Consider the following 16935-nt stretch of genomic DNA (forward strand, 5'->3'; position numbering starts at 1 on the left):
GGGATGTAGGAATGTAGACCATATTTAGAATGGTTTAAGGTAATTACTGTGAAGATAAAGAGCTAAATTTAGCTTTAAAGACTGATGAGCCCTGTTGAAAACTTGTAAAATGTTAATTATACAACTTAATACTGAAACTTCTTAGTAATGAAATGTAGATTAGTACTTTAAGAACATTTTCATCCATAACATCTCTCCAAACTCATTCTTTCTCTTTCCATGGTTTATTTCTCTCCGCCACCACTATAAGCATTGCCTTTAGAATATGTTCTCAAAATATTTCTTCATTCTCATCTATATCTGTTCTTTTTGATGCTCCAAAATCTCTCCTGTTGTCAACCAAGAACTTCATGGGCTCGTTTATTTTACTTGAGGGAGTTAGTGATCATACTGTATTTAATATGCAGCTTTAAAAAGTGTGTTCAGGTGTTACCCTGCAATTTCCTCTTTCCTCTTTTCCTTTCACCCCTCTCTTCTCCTTAAATTCATTATCTAGTCTGACTTGAATGTTACCAAATTGTAGGCATTTGATTTATATATTCTTAGGCTATTTTTATTCACCTTTTCTTAAAAAGCAAAGCTGTTGGTTACTTTAAATTTCTAAGTTTGTGACAGTGAAAGGACCAGGCTCCGGACGCGCAGGCCCAGCGGCCATGGCTCACGGGCCCAGCCGCTCCGCGGCATGTGGGATCCTCCCGGACCGGGGCACGAACCCGTGTCCCCTGCATCGGCAGGCGGACCCTCAACCACTGCGCCACCAGGGAAGCCCTATCTGTTCTTTTTGATGCTCCAAAATCTCTCCTGTTGTCAACCAAGAACTTCATGGGCTCGTTTATTTTACTTGAGGGAGTTAGTGATCATACTGTATTTAATATGCAGCTTTAAAAAGTGTGTTCAGGTGTTACCCTGCAATTTCCTCTTTCCTCTTTTCCTTTCACCCCTCTCTTCTCCTTAAATTCATTATCTAGTCTGACTTGAATGTTACCAAATTGTAGGCATTTGATTTATATATTCTTAGGCTATTTTTATTCACCTTTTCTTAAAAAGCAAAGCTGTTGGTTACTTTAAATTTCTAAGTTTGTGACAGTGAAAGGAAAACAGCTCTTTAAAGCAGATGAGCAAAAGTGATTGCTAAAAACTGAAAAAGCTTTTGACAATATTAAGATTTAAAACACCATAGCAGGGTCTTCTGAAGTTGTATACAACTTTAGTTCTTATTTTCAGCTTTTCTGAAGATATTAATGTCCATATTTCGGAATCAACTCTAGAGCGTTGTGTTTTCTGGGGAAACAGCGTCTGATGACGTGCTAGGATTGTGTCCTCTCTTTATGTGCCGCTTCGTCTGGTTTTTCCGCTGACCCACACAGTCGTTTTATGTCTGTGTTGCTATAGATGTAATTGTGCTTGTCTTATTTGTTGACCATGTCTACTGTTTAAAACAATAGAGCAAAGGAGACCATCTTTTCAAGGATATTTTATCCATGACGGAGAAGCATCAGATGGCAGCCGCATGGACAGTTGAAGAGAAAGCCCAGGAGGCAGACAAGGTGTTCACCTTGCATCCTTGGATCTACTCTTGCTTTTTCCCCCTTTTCCTTTATTTCTGTCCACAGCCATAAGATACTCCTCTTTCCTTGTGTATCAACCTAAATTTTTTAAAATAAACTTTTGAGTGCTTAAAAAGTAAAATAAAAACATAGGATCATTAGATGAGAAGCACCATATTGCAAAAGTACTTTATTTGAAAATCCACAATTTGAAATGCAGACATCTCAACCGATTTAGGTGATAAATGACCCCTTATTTTGATGGATGTGGCTGGCAGTTGGGAAACCATGATTTCACACGAAAATGCACTGTTTGTACAACACACACTGTGGTGGTGTTAGAGTAAAGAATTACGTGTGATTTAGGTTACCATTCTACTAATTGCATTTGGAAACCTTTTGAATTTTTATTTTTTAAGATTTTCAACGGGCTAAAAGATTTTGGTATATGCGAGCAGCCCCTCGGATCTCTCTGTGCTCCTGCGTATATGAAACACCTGGCATTACCAGGGAAGTTAGCTTTCCGTTGCTTTTACATTGTTATTCTATTTCTAGTGACTTTGCTTAGCCAGCTGGTCAGCTTATTGTTTGTTGGGACTAGAATGCTTAAGAGTCTAGTGGAGGAGGTAGCAGACATGCAAATTAGTAACTAGAAAATTTGGAGCGCTAAGAAGTGTTAAGGAGATGAAATACTTGTCCAGTTAGAAGGTGATTGGGAAGGCTTGGGAAGAGATAGCATTTGAGTTGAGGCCTTAGTGATGAGAAGGAGGTGGACGTGTGAAGTTTTTTCCATGTGTAAGGGAGAGCAGATGCAGCCCCAAAACAGGAATTAATTTAAAGGACTGAAAGACCAAATGACAAGGTCTGAGAAAAGTCAAAGAGGTGAGACTCCAGATCTTGGCAGGATCTTCAAGAACATATTAACAATTTGGAGTTACATTATAGGAGTGATGGGAAACTATTGGAGAGCTTTAAGCTGAGTAGTGCTATAATAATCCCACGTGTATGACAAAAACTCCTCTGGTGCTGGTTGAGGAATGGATTATAGGGGATGGGAACGAGAGCACAGATCGGAATAAGGAGAAAGTGTTTCCCTTCCACCAAGTCTGATTTTGTTAGTTGGTAGAGAGTATTACTCATCAGAACATACAGTGGGATGGTGGGGGAGGCAGATTAAGTGGAAGATGAAGCCTTGCGCTAAGAGAATCTGAGATCTGGTTGAGATGAAATATTTCTGGAACACTGCAAATGAGAAACATAACGTCATAAAGCTAAACCAAGTGACATCTTTATATACTTTAAAGGTTAGCTTGAAATCCAAAGCCAATCAGACTCTGTGTGTAAAATGATGACTTTAATATCATATGCTTTGAAATATTACGTAGTTTTGAAAATCTATCCTCCTTAGAAGCGAGTCAGATGACATCATTTGATCAATTTAAAGTGACGTCCTTGCAGTAGGAAACTTTGGGATTTTGGTGACAGTGTTTAAAATGATCATTTTTTCTCGATGTCATCGTTTAGGGGAGTGTACAATATAAACCATGTACAATGAAAACCATCCATTTGTTATTGTAGAAGTTAACATTAAAATGATGTTATGTGAAATTTAAATCTGGAATTTATCTACAGTTAAGCTCCTAAACAGTTTATCTACGCTTGAAGTTACTGCTTTTTTCTTATTCTTTTCCTCTCCAGCACATGCAGGAAAATACGTACGTACGTACTTAACACACATATGGACTGTTGTAACTGCGATCATCCATTCACCCAACAAACATTTTTTGACCACTTACACTGTATCCACCCTGCGCCAAATAACACATCATTGCTATTAGTTGAAAGTTAAGTCTACTGGAGTGTTTTGACTTTCAACAGAATATCTTTAAAATTTCTGTCTTTGTTACATCTTCATTTTGCTACTTGATTTTTCAGGGTGTCCTGATTATGTTTAAATTGCAGTCCTTAAAAAAATGTAAAATAAAAAATAAGGCATAAGAGTATAATTTGACCAAGTTTTCCAAATGTCTGTAATATGTGTTTTATAGATGAAAAAAAGAACAGTAATAGTTTCTTGTTTAGAAATCAATACATCAAACTTTCAAAATGGTTTCAGTACATTATGAATAATTTTGAGAGTAGAGCAGAAAATTGGAAACCAAATCATTTAGTCTTTACTAGGCAAATAACTATTGTATATCCTCTTATGTATTGTGAGAATTATGACACACTTGAACTTGTATAAAATATGAGTTTATATTTTATATAGAAACTCCTGAGTCTAGTAGAGATTACATACACTGGACTTTTAAGGTAATTTTGGAGATATTTTATTGAATAATTAGATGCATGGCACTTATTTCAACTCTCCAGTGATCTCTGACCGGCTAGGACACCATCTGCACCCACCGGACCCTAGGGATGATGTAATTATGGAGATTGTAATTAAGCTGAAATTGTCCAGAAGCTTGTTTTCTCTCCTGAGTACTGTGCTTACGCACCTCGCCTTCCTCATCTCGTCGTACCTTCCCTTCACCCCAGTTAGTGCACTGTCCCAAGGGGCATCCCAGAATGCCATTCATTTATTCATTCATTTATCTATCTTTAAGATCTCTGAGCAGTGGGTTTTATTAGGAAGTATTCTGGCACACATCTGACGTGAGGGGGAGCTTCATGGTGACTCTTAACCATTGGCATTCTAGGTACCTGGGATAGTCCCCAGCTTACCTGTTGTGCCCTCAGGCAGATTAAGGACTGTCATTTAAGGGCCAGAAATATGAAGATTAAATTCGCCTTAATAGCCTTTCAGGGATAGATGATTTTCACATTGCTCAGAGTTTCCCCCTCTGAGTTTGTCTTCCTGTTTAGAGTTTTTTTTTTTTCTTTACCTGTTTCTTGTTGAAAAAAAAAAAAAAAAGATACTGTTTCTTCATTCCATGGCATATTTAGCATGTCTGAGGGAATTTCAGTGGGTTACCGTCAAAGCGCTTTCCGTACAGACAGAGTGGTATGGGGCAGGGGAGAGGTCGTAGGAGCTGAAATGGTTAGTGAAGGCCATACACAAAACGTGGAATATTAAGTGGACCTCAGAGAGATGACAAGATTGGCAAGGCCCAGAGTGCCTGGGGAAGGGCATTGGAGGCAAGGGGTTAGGGACATCCAAGCTCTAACACAGAAATAAGTGTAGCAAGTGCAGGGGCCACCGAAGAGGCTGTTCTATGCAGAAAGGCCCGCGCCGAGAAGCTCCCTCGAGAATATACAGAGCAGCGTTTGACGGATGAGTGGGTTGGTCATGCTCAGCTTGTGATAAAGTTTCAGTGAGACACTAAAGAGTTTTAGCTTGTTTCTGTAGGTTGGAGCTATCAACGATTCTCAAGCAGGGTGGAAAGCTGTCATTCAGGCCAGTGGCCACAGACGCCTGCTGCAGAATCTTTTAGAATCCTTGCCTTTCTTTCAATTTATGCTGCTCTGTGATTCTTTCTTGCATAACCTTTCCTTTCAATAGGTCACTGCTGTCTGTTCTGATTTATTGTTAACTCTTTGCTCTTCCTTTTCTGACCTCTCTAGAGCCTAGAAGAGGAGATAACATCAATTTTGTTTAGTGAAAAGGGCTTTTCTGATAGCATGAAAGCCTCCTTCACCTCAGCCACCACTTGGACAGCAGAGGGCACTGTTGTGAACTCTAGTGCACCTTCTGAAAAGCTTTCTTCCTCGCCCTTCTCACAGTTGCCTGAGGTGCATTTTACTTTGTTTCCCCTGTTTTTAAAAGCCACGTATAAGAGTGATTTTTATTTTTTGAGTATTAAGGAACCCCTTCCTCCAGTTCTTTCACTGGTGCAATTAACTCTTCCTGGGAGAAACATTCAAGAAATAATGACAGAACTTGGACTCCAGGAAAAGATACTGATTGGATGTTTCTCTTGCTTCCTTTCCCTCCACCCCAATCTGCCTAAATTCAGAGAATCATTTAAACCACTAAGGCCCAGAGTCTGAGTTGTTATGTGGAGGGAAACCTTCAACCAAGTAGAAGCTAAGTATTTTTTGCAGAACAGTTTTCAAAGCCTAAATGTCTTTTAAACATCTTCTGATGGTTTATTATTTTTAAAATCCTGCTTATATGGAAAAATTTGAAGTGCTTGCCATTCTCAATGAAATAATAACTTTCATTTTTTTGGAATGACCCCTAAGGGATTCCCTGAACTTGGGCAGAACCCATCTGGCCATTTGAGGTTAAGTAATAAAAATAATGATAATGAAATGTCTCCTTTAGAAATGTTCTGATCACTGGATATCTTTATTTATAAAGAAGTTTATAAGTAGGTACAGTTAAATGTTACCCATTTACCAAAAAAGATTTAGAGATTTTCAGTTTAACATCTGAAACCTCTGGGCTTTCAATAAGCCTGGAAAGATGGCTCTCTTGGTCTGTCAGTAACGTGATTTACATGGTATTAATTTTGAGCAATGAAAACATACCCTTACCATGCCTTTAAGAATAACAGGGCAGATCATGGGACTTCCCTGGTGGCACAATGGTTGAGAGTCCGCCTGCCGATGCAGGGGACACAGGTTTGTGCCCCGGTCCGGGAAGATCTCACATGCCGCGGAGCAGCTGGGCCCGTGAGCCATGGCCGCTAAGCCTGCGCGTCCGGAGCCTGTGCTCCGCAGTGGGAGAGGCCACAGCAGTGAGAGGCCCGTGTACCGCAAAAAAAAAAAAAACAAAAAAAAACAGAGCAGATCAAAGACAGTGTGTGAGTATATGTTGATAGGTGCCCTTTCAGGACCTTTTGCTCATGGTTGTCCATGTTGCTGGAGCACATAAACATGAGGTCATGTTATCTGTTATAGGAAACAGCTCCAGTCCAGTTAGTGTCTTGGCAGCTTCACAGCAAGGTCTGTTTCTGCCCAGAGGGTTCAGGGGTGCAGTGCTCTTCATTCAGCATCGAGATACTTTCTTGAATAAGTAGGTCTACTATCTCTAGCTGAATTTTTAAAGTTAGAGCACAAGGCATTAGTGCTACCCGAATGTCAAAAAGTTGGCTAGGCTTTATGTAAAGTAGCCTTTTAAAAAAAATAAGGAAAATTTTAATCTTTAAAAACAGACTCCTTTGTAAGAAAGTTTCTACCCTGATTATCAATACTATAGCATAGGAAGTTATTTACTAATGTATTTCGTCTTCAGACATTTATTGAACATTTAGGTCCTGTACTTAACTGGAGTAAATCTAGTCCCCCCAAAGTAGATGCCTGCAGAGGCTAGCAATGTGTATCTCAAATGATAAACTGGGTCCATTTCAGTTTTCAAATGAAGGAGCTGAATTCTAAGAGAACACACTTGGAGCCATAACTGACATCCATCCTAATGTTATAATATCCCTTTTGCTAATCTGTCGCACAGTTTGGGATGTTAATAACCATTTCTGAAATGACAACATTTTTATGTTAATAACTGAGACAATTATAATTTTGCCAATTAAAGCTGATTTTTAAACAAGCCAGCAAAAAACAAAGGCATCATCTTATTAATACTATATTCATTTAGGAATTAGGGGTTCAGGCCAGGATTTTTTTTTTTTTGGTCTGATTAAAATCAAACTGTCGAATAGATTTTAAAAGTCTTAACATTTAAACTTTAAAATAATGAGTAAGCTCTGGTATAATTCCATTTTTTCCCCCTACCTTTTCAACAAGAAGGAGCTTATAGATATAAATATAATAAAACCATTTCGTCTCTTTGGGACGATGCTAGCAGTTTTTGTGTTTTTGTTTCCTTCCCTAAGCTTCTTGCATTTGTCTGGATTGTCCTTCATGTGACCTCGGGCAAAGGTTTTTGTAGCTGTTGATTCTTGCTGTTCTGTCTTTGCGGTGTCGGATGTTTGTTTTGGTGGGTGTCGAGGTAAACCTTTATTGATTCTGTGTCCTCGGTTGCTTTTTGTTCCGCAGAAATGCGCTCCTGAGTCGGAAGGGCCTTGCGCCGGAGCCAGTGATGCTGTTAAGGTTCTCCCCTTTTCCATGTTAACACCATTGCCCGACGTGTCCAATCCCGCTCACGTTTTCACCCGCTTCCCTTTCAGTCCACCATCATCATCATCATCTTTGCTTTCCTCCATGACATGAACCTGCCATCGGTTAATTTTGCTTGCCGTCGTTTTGATTTATTCATCTATTTTTGTTTCCCCCTCATCCATTTTTGTTTCTGTGCAGAGTTCACTTGAGACTCTGAATATAGTGGAGGAGAAGAAGCAGGCAGAGGTTGGGAAAGACGAAAGAGTAACCCCGGCAGAGATGAACGGTAAAGAGCCGTCCCCTGGGCATGGTCCTGGGGAGATGCGGAAGGTGGAGCCGGGGACGCAGAAAGACCCCACCCCCCTGTCTTCTGAGAGCAGCAGCGAGAGCGAGGAGGAGGCGGAGGACGTGGGGGAGTACCGGCCCCACCGCCGAGCGCCTGAGGGCGCCATCAGGGAGGAGCAGGGAGAGTATGAAGAAGAGGTGGAAGAGGCACCCGGCCCAGCAGCCAAGGTAGTAGAGAGGCAGGACCCGGTGCCAGCAGCCAGCGCGGTCACGCAAGCAGGTGCCAGTGTCGGCACAGTAGAAACAGTGACCCAGGAAAAGGGAGCGGGCCCCCAGATCCCTGCCGAGAAGAGTGTAAACGAAGGCGCTGTTAAGCAAGACGTGAGCGAAGAAACGGAGGACGAGCAACAGAAAGTTAACGGAGACGTGGCTCCCGTTGACATTGATGTTTTGCCACAGATTATCTGTTGTTCAGAGGTAAATGGGAGACCCAAGCGGGAGCTCAACACTAGAGCTGTTTCTCAGGTGGAGCCACACCTGCCTCTCTTCTTCTCCTGTCCTCCCGGGTCTCTTTCAGCTTTTTCGACAGGATTCTGACTTTGATCTCTCACGGGAGGAAGGGGGAAGGCCCTGCTTTGTCGATTTTCTGCCCTCTCTGGTCACGGTTTCTGGCGTCTTTACCACAGCTGGATCACCTGATAAACTTTCCAACAGCAGCCGTGTCATTTTTTCCCTTCTCATTTCACGTTGAAATTTTTCTTTGCATGTTTTCGGTGGTTTTTGATGGTTTATCTTCAGTTGCACTGTCTCCTCATACTCAATGCCTTTTTGTTCATTAGAAAATTGTGTATGTATTGCTGAAAAACGGGCAGTGCGTGTGTGTTGCTGGTGTCACGACTGGGTTTGACTTGCTGGCTCACTCTCTCTTCAGTTTAAGATTTTCAGAATGGCAGCAGGCTCCGATTACCATGATGCTCTGAATTCAGCATCTAGCCTGATGAAAACATTATTTCCTGAATACCCCTGGCATTTCAGGTTTTAGATTCCAGGGATTGTACAGTCTGGTCAGGAGACGTAGCTTTCCTTCTGGGCAGCGAGAAGCTAACAGGAGAATACCCTTCTCTTCTCGTTCTGTCCTCTCATCAATTCCGGATTATTTGCAAGTTTGATCATGTGTTTTGTGAGTTGTCTCCATTGGGTATGGGTCTTTTCCTTTTTCTCTTCAAGAAAGAGAACTTTCCATACTCCTCTTAGATTAAGTCTTGGTCACTAGGTGCAGTGTCTCTGATTTGGGAGTCAAAGTTACGCTGAGAGAGGGTTTACTTCCATGTGAGTGTTCCTTGATTAAAATTCAATGCCGACAGTAGAGGGATTATCCATATTTGCTCTCTTTCATGGGGTAGAAAATCTTGAAGTGACTTTGTCTTGAAATAATTAACTGGATTTATGTTACTTTTAAACTTCCGATTTCACTTCAGAGAAGACATTTTGAAAGTCTTTGAATGCCTTGAACTATAATTTTCTGCATTTAATATACAGGTTATTCCTCTTTAAATAATTACACTTGGGAATTTTCTCTCAAGGAAAGCACTGTAGTGCTTTGGTAGTAGTACAGTCTGATGGTGTATTAAAAATACACGTTCAGCAGACTGCAGTGTTAACAGGCAATGTTAACAGGCATCTCCTTGAATGTTTTAAATGGTTCAGAGCATTAATGCAGCAATGGTGGAGTGACTCTACAGGTATATAACGTTTTAACTTATGTAATACAGAAGAAACACTGCAAGATTTAGACAGGTATAACTGAAAACAATCCTGCTTGAAGGTATTCTTTCTGAAAATGGGATCTCCTTGTCAGTAGGGCAGAAAAGGCTTTTTGGGAAAAGAGCAGATCTTAGCCTACTGACCGAGCGTGCCAATTAAAGGCACACACGCAAACCTTACAGCCTTCACACAAACTATATGCTTCTTTAAACTGTAATAAAAATTGAGGCAGGTCACTTCTCATGGCTCATTCTGTTTTGTTTTCTTTTCAATTTTATCATTACTTGCTTAAAGCTAGAGTTTCCGTATCACTGTACACCAGGCTTGACACGTAAGTAATTTGGGACCATTGTAATTTGAAGCCCGCCACGATTTAGGGAGCCATTATGCTAGCTTATTCTTCATATATATCTATACACATATATATGATATTTGGAGGAAAGTGTTTTTCTTTTGCTTTAGATGATTTCCTTTTACTCTTTTGTTCATGAGTGTGTGTTTGGATATGTTTCTTACAGTTATTTTTGAAGCCTCCATTAAGCACTTTTACTTTATTACCTCTAGAATTTATGTTTCCCTTCCTTTTCACTTCAGCCACCAGTGGTAAAAACAGAGATGGTAACAATTTCTGATGCCTCACAAAGGACAGAAATCTCCACCAAGGAAGTCCCTATTGTCCAAACTGAGACCAAAACCATCACATATGAGTCTCCACAGGTACAAAGTCTCTAGACTTGGACTGTTTGAGTTCTTTTTTACTTAGTCTTTCTGTTTTCGTTCTGTCTTCTCCTAGTTTATGTTTCTGACTTTGACATAGCTTTTTATATCTCCATTTTATAACTACTTCAGCAACGTAACTTGCTACGATAAAATTGGTGACCCATTGATTATGGGAGGAAGCATACATGTGATTTTTTAGGACAGGCAGTACCAATGTTGTTCTTATTATTCTTATGAGCCATCTCTGGCTTGTTGTATCCAGGAGTGTTTAGGTACACTTGGGAAACAGATCATCTTACAAAGTTTGTTGGATCTGATTTAATTTATGGATTCGTAGAATTTAATTTAGGCTTTTATCCCCTCCTCCAACTCCACGAAGACAGAGCCATTCGACTCACTCTTGTTTACGGGTACACACATAACGCACACACACCTGTGCTTCTCCTCATGTGGGATTATTTTCTGAAAACGTGTGTCGCCATTCTTATGTAAATGTGATACTGTGCGTCTAAATAATGATCAGATTCGTGTGTTTGATTTTAGGTATTCACACATTGATTCTGTAAAGATTTGAAATATGATATTTAACCTTAAGGGTAACAAAAAAGGGGAAAGTAGTCATCATTTCGAAATGGAACCGTTTAGAAACTGGGACAACTCTTTTCTCAACTGAGAAATTTAGTGTTCTAGTAGGATTGTACCGTGGTGGAGCATGGCAGATTGCCGTCCTCTCGAAATATTTTTTAAAGGTGTAATGCGTTTATGTGTGAAACATTCCTTAAAATCATTTTAGATATGCTCTCCGTAAATGTGCGTAGATCCCACATAAGCACAAATAGGTTTCTTATGAACAGGTGTGGTAGGAGAGCGTGTACTCACATGTTTCTGTTGTGGTAAGTGCCCTTGTAAAGAAGTAGAGATGTGTGACCCAAGTTCGAGAGATCTCCTCCTAACTTACAGTAAGAAAGACTCTGCACTCTCCAGTTATTTCCCGTCAGTGTCAGGAAACTGGTGATAAATGTGTTTTGATGATCTTAGCATAAACTCGTAGCCTATGAATGTGCTTCATTATTTCCCTTGGTAAACTCTAGAACTTTCTAGTATCAAAGTAAAGAAGTTAAACCCTATATAGACATAGTATAAGATTTATATATAAGCTATATATATACACACTTACATAGAGAGTGCGTGCACATGTGCGCACACGTGTGCATACGTATTGAAATACATGTAGCCGTGTATACGCACAAACTATTACAGGAAGCATGTCATTAAAAAAAAAATCTAGAGATAAGCAATTAACCAAATCGCTTAAGCTTAGTCTGTCCTAGTTAGGTTCTGTTGCTTAGTAATCTGAGAAAACGTTTATTTTTACCCACCTGTGCTTAAAGAAACAACAAACTCAGCACTTCTGGTCACTGTGGAAACTTCTCTGCTTGGGTCTCTGCTTTCTTCTTCTAGCTTCTGTAAATGGCCCTCAGCCAGATTTTCTCACGACTCCCCTGTAGATCTCAGTCCCACCTTCTACGTCCATTCTTTGTTTATTCTCTCTCCGCCCAGGGTTGGCTTCTCCATGTGCATTTAGCCCTTTACTCTGTTTATAAATGCCAGCCAATCTCTGATCAGTAAATCACCACTACAGACATGCAGAGGATAGGCAGCTAGCATCTTCTGCCAACTCCTTAGGTCTTAAAAGCTGCATGTTCGATGGGGAGGGGTCTTCTCTGACAACGTAACGGAAGTTAAGCTTTGCTTTGTGTTTTCCCCCCAACTCTTCAAAGATTGGTGGCGGGGCTGGTGGTGACTCGGGCACGTTACTGACTGCACAGACCGTCACATCCGAGTCCGTGTCGACGACGACAACCACACACATCACCAAGGTAAAGCAATCCAGGGGAATGTACACTGCCAACAAAATCTTTTCTGCATGGTTTCTTTGTTCCTATTCACACTTCCAATTATGCACAGTGCCAGTGGAATAAAAATGCCTAAAGTGTGCGAGAAACTGGGCTCCGCTGACATTTGTATTTAAACCAAATCCAAATTGCAAATTTGTGACGTACGAGGGGGTAAAAATATGTTCTAAATAGCTATACTTAAGACAGCTGTAGGAGTAGAGGGAACCTAATAAAATTGGAAGCCTAGATTTGGTAAGTACAAGTCAGCTCTCCTGACGGAAGCAAGGAAGTGAAGACTGCCATCGAAAATTTTCACCGAGTTGTTCAAATCATATACATTTCCCCCATTGATTTAAGATACTAGTGTGTCGATTTGGAGCATTTCTCCAGATCACTCTCTAAATGTTTAACACCTGATGACCAGCGATCCTCAAAGTGTGGTCTCTGCAGTGTCGGCGGCAGTCTCACCCAGGGACTTGCTAGCAGTGTGAATACTGTGACCCCACTCGGGATCTTCTGAAACCCCAGGAGTGTTTAGGAAGCCCTCCACGTGATTCCAGTGCATGACATGGTCATCACCTTTCTAACCCAGCATTATTTTCCAGGCGTTCCTTTTTGCTTCTGCTTCTCACGTTTGGTTAGTGCTTGAAGGTCTCAAATGTATCCCTTGTGCCCTCCTCACGCCACATTTCAACAACAACAAAAATTTTGTGAATTAAAAAATGTCCCATAAGTGCAAGATGGTATTGGTGTTCATTTTAAAGCATATCAGGTATTAAGGCCTAATGATCGTAGCGATCAGCCTTGTTTCTTACGGTGAAGTGCGGTACCTGTGACCGTGGGTCAATTTACCAGTGTTGTAGAGGTTGAGTGTGCACTTTCTCAGGACTGGGTGGTATTTGCTCATTGTTTAGGGTGTCACAGGCATATGATCTCTCAGCCTCTATCATGCCCCAGGCTTCTGTCACCTCGCTCCAAGCCAGTAACTCTGTGGGCAGTTCACCCAGGAGCTCCTACCCCCGGGTCTCCTCACAGCCTTTTTGTTCAGCCACATTCCATGTCCATGTCACAGCCACGTGCAGAATCAAATCAAACATTGGATGAAAATCTTTATATCGCTCTCACACATCTTACCTATCTTAAACCAAGTCCAAGCCTTCTTTTTTTTTTTTTATTATTGCACTAAACCAAATGAAGAAAATCACCAAATGGATCTGTATGATGCCAGTCAATTTCCCAAACCTAAACTAGATGCCTAAATTATTAGCATTCCTTATAAACTCTACATAAAACAAACAACTACTTCTCCTTTGCTCGCTTCTTTTCAAAAATTGGCCAATTGGAAGTGAAGAAACTCAGGAAACTGTAACGGAATGTTCCAGTGGAGTTGTTTGGATTAAATGGCATCTGTTGCATCTTAATCTCACCTGAATCTTGATAAGATAGTTTTTAAGGTTGCTTTCAGTTTAGGAGTGCTGACAGATGATGCTACACTTGGAAGGATCGGATTCTCTATGGAGCTTAAAAATAAAGAAATTCCTAGGACATCAGTCTTCCCCACCCAGTGTGAATTGCTTAAGGATGATCGGAAGGTCTGGGTGTGCGCCATCTCTGTTTTCTCTGATTGTGTGTAAACACGTTTTAGTGATTGCTAATCCTCCCTCCCTTCTGTTTCTTTATGACCTTAGACTGTAAAAGGTGGAATATCTGAAACAAGAATTGAAAAGCGCATCGTGATCACGGGAGATGCAGATATTGATCACGACCAGGTAAAGACTTGAGCTTCTGATTCTGAAACTGGCCGCGTTTATTTTCTAAGTTTCTGTCATCATGTCACGTCCCTGTATCAAACTGCTTCTCTCAGTACCTCCTTCCTAGATGAATGCACCTCCTAAGCTTGGCATAAAGACCCTTCACAGTCTAGACACAGCCTGTCCTTTCAGCCTTCCTAGCACTGAATTAGCACAAAATGTGGGTTGTTTTTCATTTCACACTAGCTTTACATGCACCTTTGGCTCACAATAATCAAGAGGATTTTTGGCAACCATCAGGCATTCATGTGGGCCTGGTTTAAAGGCAAGTCATCAGTTACTGACAAATAAATGGCAGTTAAATGACACTGGCTTCCAAAAAAATAAGGAAAGCCACTAAGTTTGACTTATGCCTGCTTTCAGGAACTTATCAAGTATTTTTTTATAGCAATAGAAAAGTTGGGCTATTTACCTCTAGATGTTTTCTCCTAGTTATTACTATTATTGAAGGATAGGACAAGGTAATAGAAGGAAGGTCTCTTACAAAGTGAAAATTTATATGTATTCAGAAAAGATTTTTTAAAGAATTGTACTTCCATTCTACTGTTAAGCTGAACAGGTGACGAATGGAACTGCTGGAGACTTGGAGAGTAGCTTTAATTTTAGACTGCAGTCCCAAGTGATGATGAGAATTTTTTGTTTTGTTATTTTCTGAGTGATTTTAACTCAGCTCTAAAGGAGACCAAGCTCTTTTCCTTTTACAATAATTTGAAGAAATGGAAATGTTCAGTTGACCAAATGTTCAGTTGTCCTCAGCTGGGGAGTAGGAACAAATGATAGTCACCCAGCTTTGAACACAGAAATTTTAGAGAACAAAATTTCTCGTTTAAGAAAGGCTTGCTGTAAGAAAGGCCAAACAGGAATAGATTTTATTCTATGTCTAAAAAGAAAATTACTGTTTTTTAAAACTCCTGTATATATAATTTTACTTACCTATTTCATAATATATATATATATTTTTTTGCGGTACACGGGCCCCTCACTGTTGTGGCCTCTCCCGTTGCGGAGCACAGGCTCCGGACACGCACGCTCAGCGGCCCTGGCTCACGGGCCCAGCCGCTCCACGGCATGTGGGATCTTCCCGAACCGGGGCACGAACCCGTGTCCCCTGCGTCGGCAGGTGGACTCTCAACCACTGCGCCACCAGGGAAGCCCTCGTAATGTATTTTTAAAAATTCCTTGAGAGTTATTATAGGTTAAAAGGTTGCCCTGACTCTGAATTTTGACTTAGTAATAGAGCTTCCTAGTAGATGACTATACATGTGTCTTTTCACCACTAGAAAATGAATTACCTGTGTGGAAACCAAGCGTCTGGTTTCCTATACAGAGGATTTATTCTACTTCTCTTCACTGAGACAGTTTTGAGTTGCTCTGACCTTAAGTTGGAGCAAACCGTATTCTTCCTCTTTTTTCCTCTGGGACTCTCGCTCAGCATTTATTGAATTTCTACAGTGTACTGGGCAGGGACCCACATTCTTTGGCCTGATGGAAGGTGAAAATCGGGGTCCTCTCCCAGCCTTTGTTTCGTCCGCCCTCTGTCTCCACCAAACAAGGCCCTTTCAGGGTTTCAAATGCCACTTTTTCCCTTGAGGGGTTACTTGCAGGTTTTATTTTATGTGTATTCTTTCGTCCCGTTTTTCCTGAAAACTCAAATCTAGATAGTAATGCTTCTGAACGGCAGATATTAAAAACACAGTCTGAAACGTAAGTTCCAAAAGAACACAAAATAACAAAATTCCTAACTCTCCCATTAGAAGAAAATCATGGCGCTGCAGCTTTAGCTGTTGCTGTGAGGACGCACACCTTCAGCCCATTTTAAAACTGAAGTGGGGCGAGGGGGCGGGGGGAGGGATAAATTGGGAGTTTGGGATCAACAAGTGCACACACCACCATGTATAAAATAGATAAACAACAAGGACCTACTGTATAGCACAGGGAACTATAGTCGATATCTTGTAATAACCTATAAGGGTAAAGAATCTGAAAAAGAATATGTATATGTATAACTGAATCACTTTGCTGTACACCTGAAGCTAACACAACATTGTAAATCAACTACGATTAAAAAAAAAACAAAAAACCCCAAAACTGAGGTCAGATATCCAAATGAAGGGAACAGATATTTACCTTTTTCATGTTTATTTATAAGATGTCATAAACGTTTTTGAGCAAATGTAATTGTGGCTTCTGGTATGCTTGTCACCAGGAGCTCATGATGAGTTTGCTTTCCCCTTAAAGCCTGTAAATGAGATGGTGGAGCTATTTAAAAGTAAAGGAGGGAAATTAGTTCCCTGCCACAAACTGATGTTGATCATGCAGTGACTTTAATGTCATTGACACCTTTTCAGTTCCTTGCCTACATTAAAAGAATTTTAATAGTGGAAGGAAAGCCTTCATCTGAGCAGGATAGGAAAAGAAGGAATCTCTTTTGTGCTGGCAAATGAAAGAGGCTTTGCAGGTTCTACACGCGGTGCTAGTCGTGGCTCTCAGCTCCGTACCCGGGAGGCATAAACAACACGGAAAAGTGTATTTCTTTCTAATAAAATGACTTCTCAATTTGGCCGTGCGATGTGATAGTTTTCTCACAGTCTTTACTGTTGCCGCAGTAAATTAACATTTTACGGTATTTAATTACGTGTACCGATATTATGGAAGGAAAGGAACTAAGGGCAAACTGACTTCAAATATGTTTGAAGATGATAATAGCAGTTTTCCATTTTCCCTACTTTTCTGCTAATTAAAACATGTTTCACGCCTGCTACCTTCCCTTGGGTATCATGTATGTTTCCTCTTTGACAGATGCAGGGTTTAATGTAGGCAGGTCTTTGTAATGAACATAAATTCAGAGTAGCTGAGAAGTTGTTCTGTAGCCACGTTGGCTCCCATCAGAGCTGTCCTTTCTCA

At 40.6% G+C, this 16935-nt stretch overlaps 1 protein-coding gene across 3 annotated transcripts in view; it reads left to right on the forward strand.

Moving 5' to 3' along the window:
* Positions 1-16935, forward strand: part of EPB41L2 (erythrocyte membrane protein band 4.1 like 2) — a 214133-nt gene that overhangs the window by 178762 nt on the left and 18436 nt on the right. For 2 of the 3 annotated variants that reach the window (XM_024759070.1, XM_024759071.1), the window contains 7 exons: positions 1446-1547; positions 5115-5282; positions 7491-7544; positions 7752-8315; positions 10197-10319; positions 12104-12202; positions 13909-13989. In XM_024759070.1, the coding sequence (XP_024614838.1) occupies positions 1446-1547; positions 5115-5282; positions 7491-7544; positions 7752-8315; positions 10197-10319; positions 12104-12202; positions 13909-13989 (1191 nt within the window). The remainder of the gene's footprint in view (positions 1-1445; positions 1548-5114; positions 5283-7490; positions 7545-7751; positions 8316-10196; positions 10320-12103; positions 12203-13908; positions 13990-16935) is intronic. The other variant, XM_024759072.1, reaches the window with a different exon arrangement.

The sequence above is a fragment of the Neophocaena asiaeorientalis genome, unplaced genomic scaffold (genome assembly GCF_003031525.2).
Source record: "Neophocaena asiaeorientalis asiaeorientalis breed wild unplaced genomic scaffold, Neophocaena_asiaeorientalis_V1.1 scaffold5, whole genome shotgun sequence".
Taxonomy (NCBI): domain Eukaryota; kingdom Metazoa; phylum Chordata; class Mammalia; order Artiodactyla; family Phocoenidae; genus Neophocaena; species Neophocaena asiaeorientalis.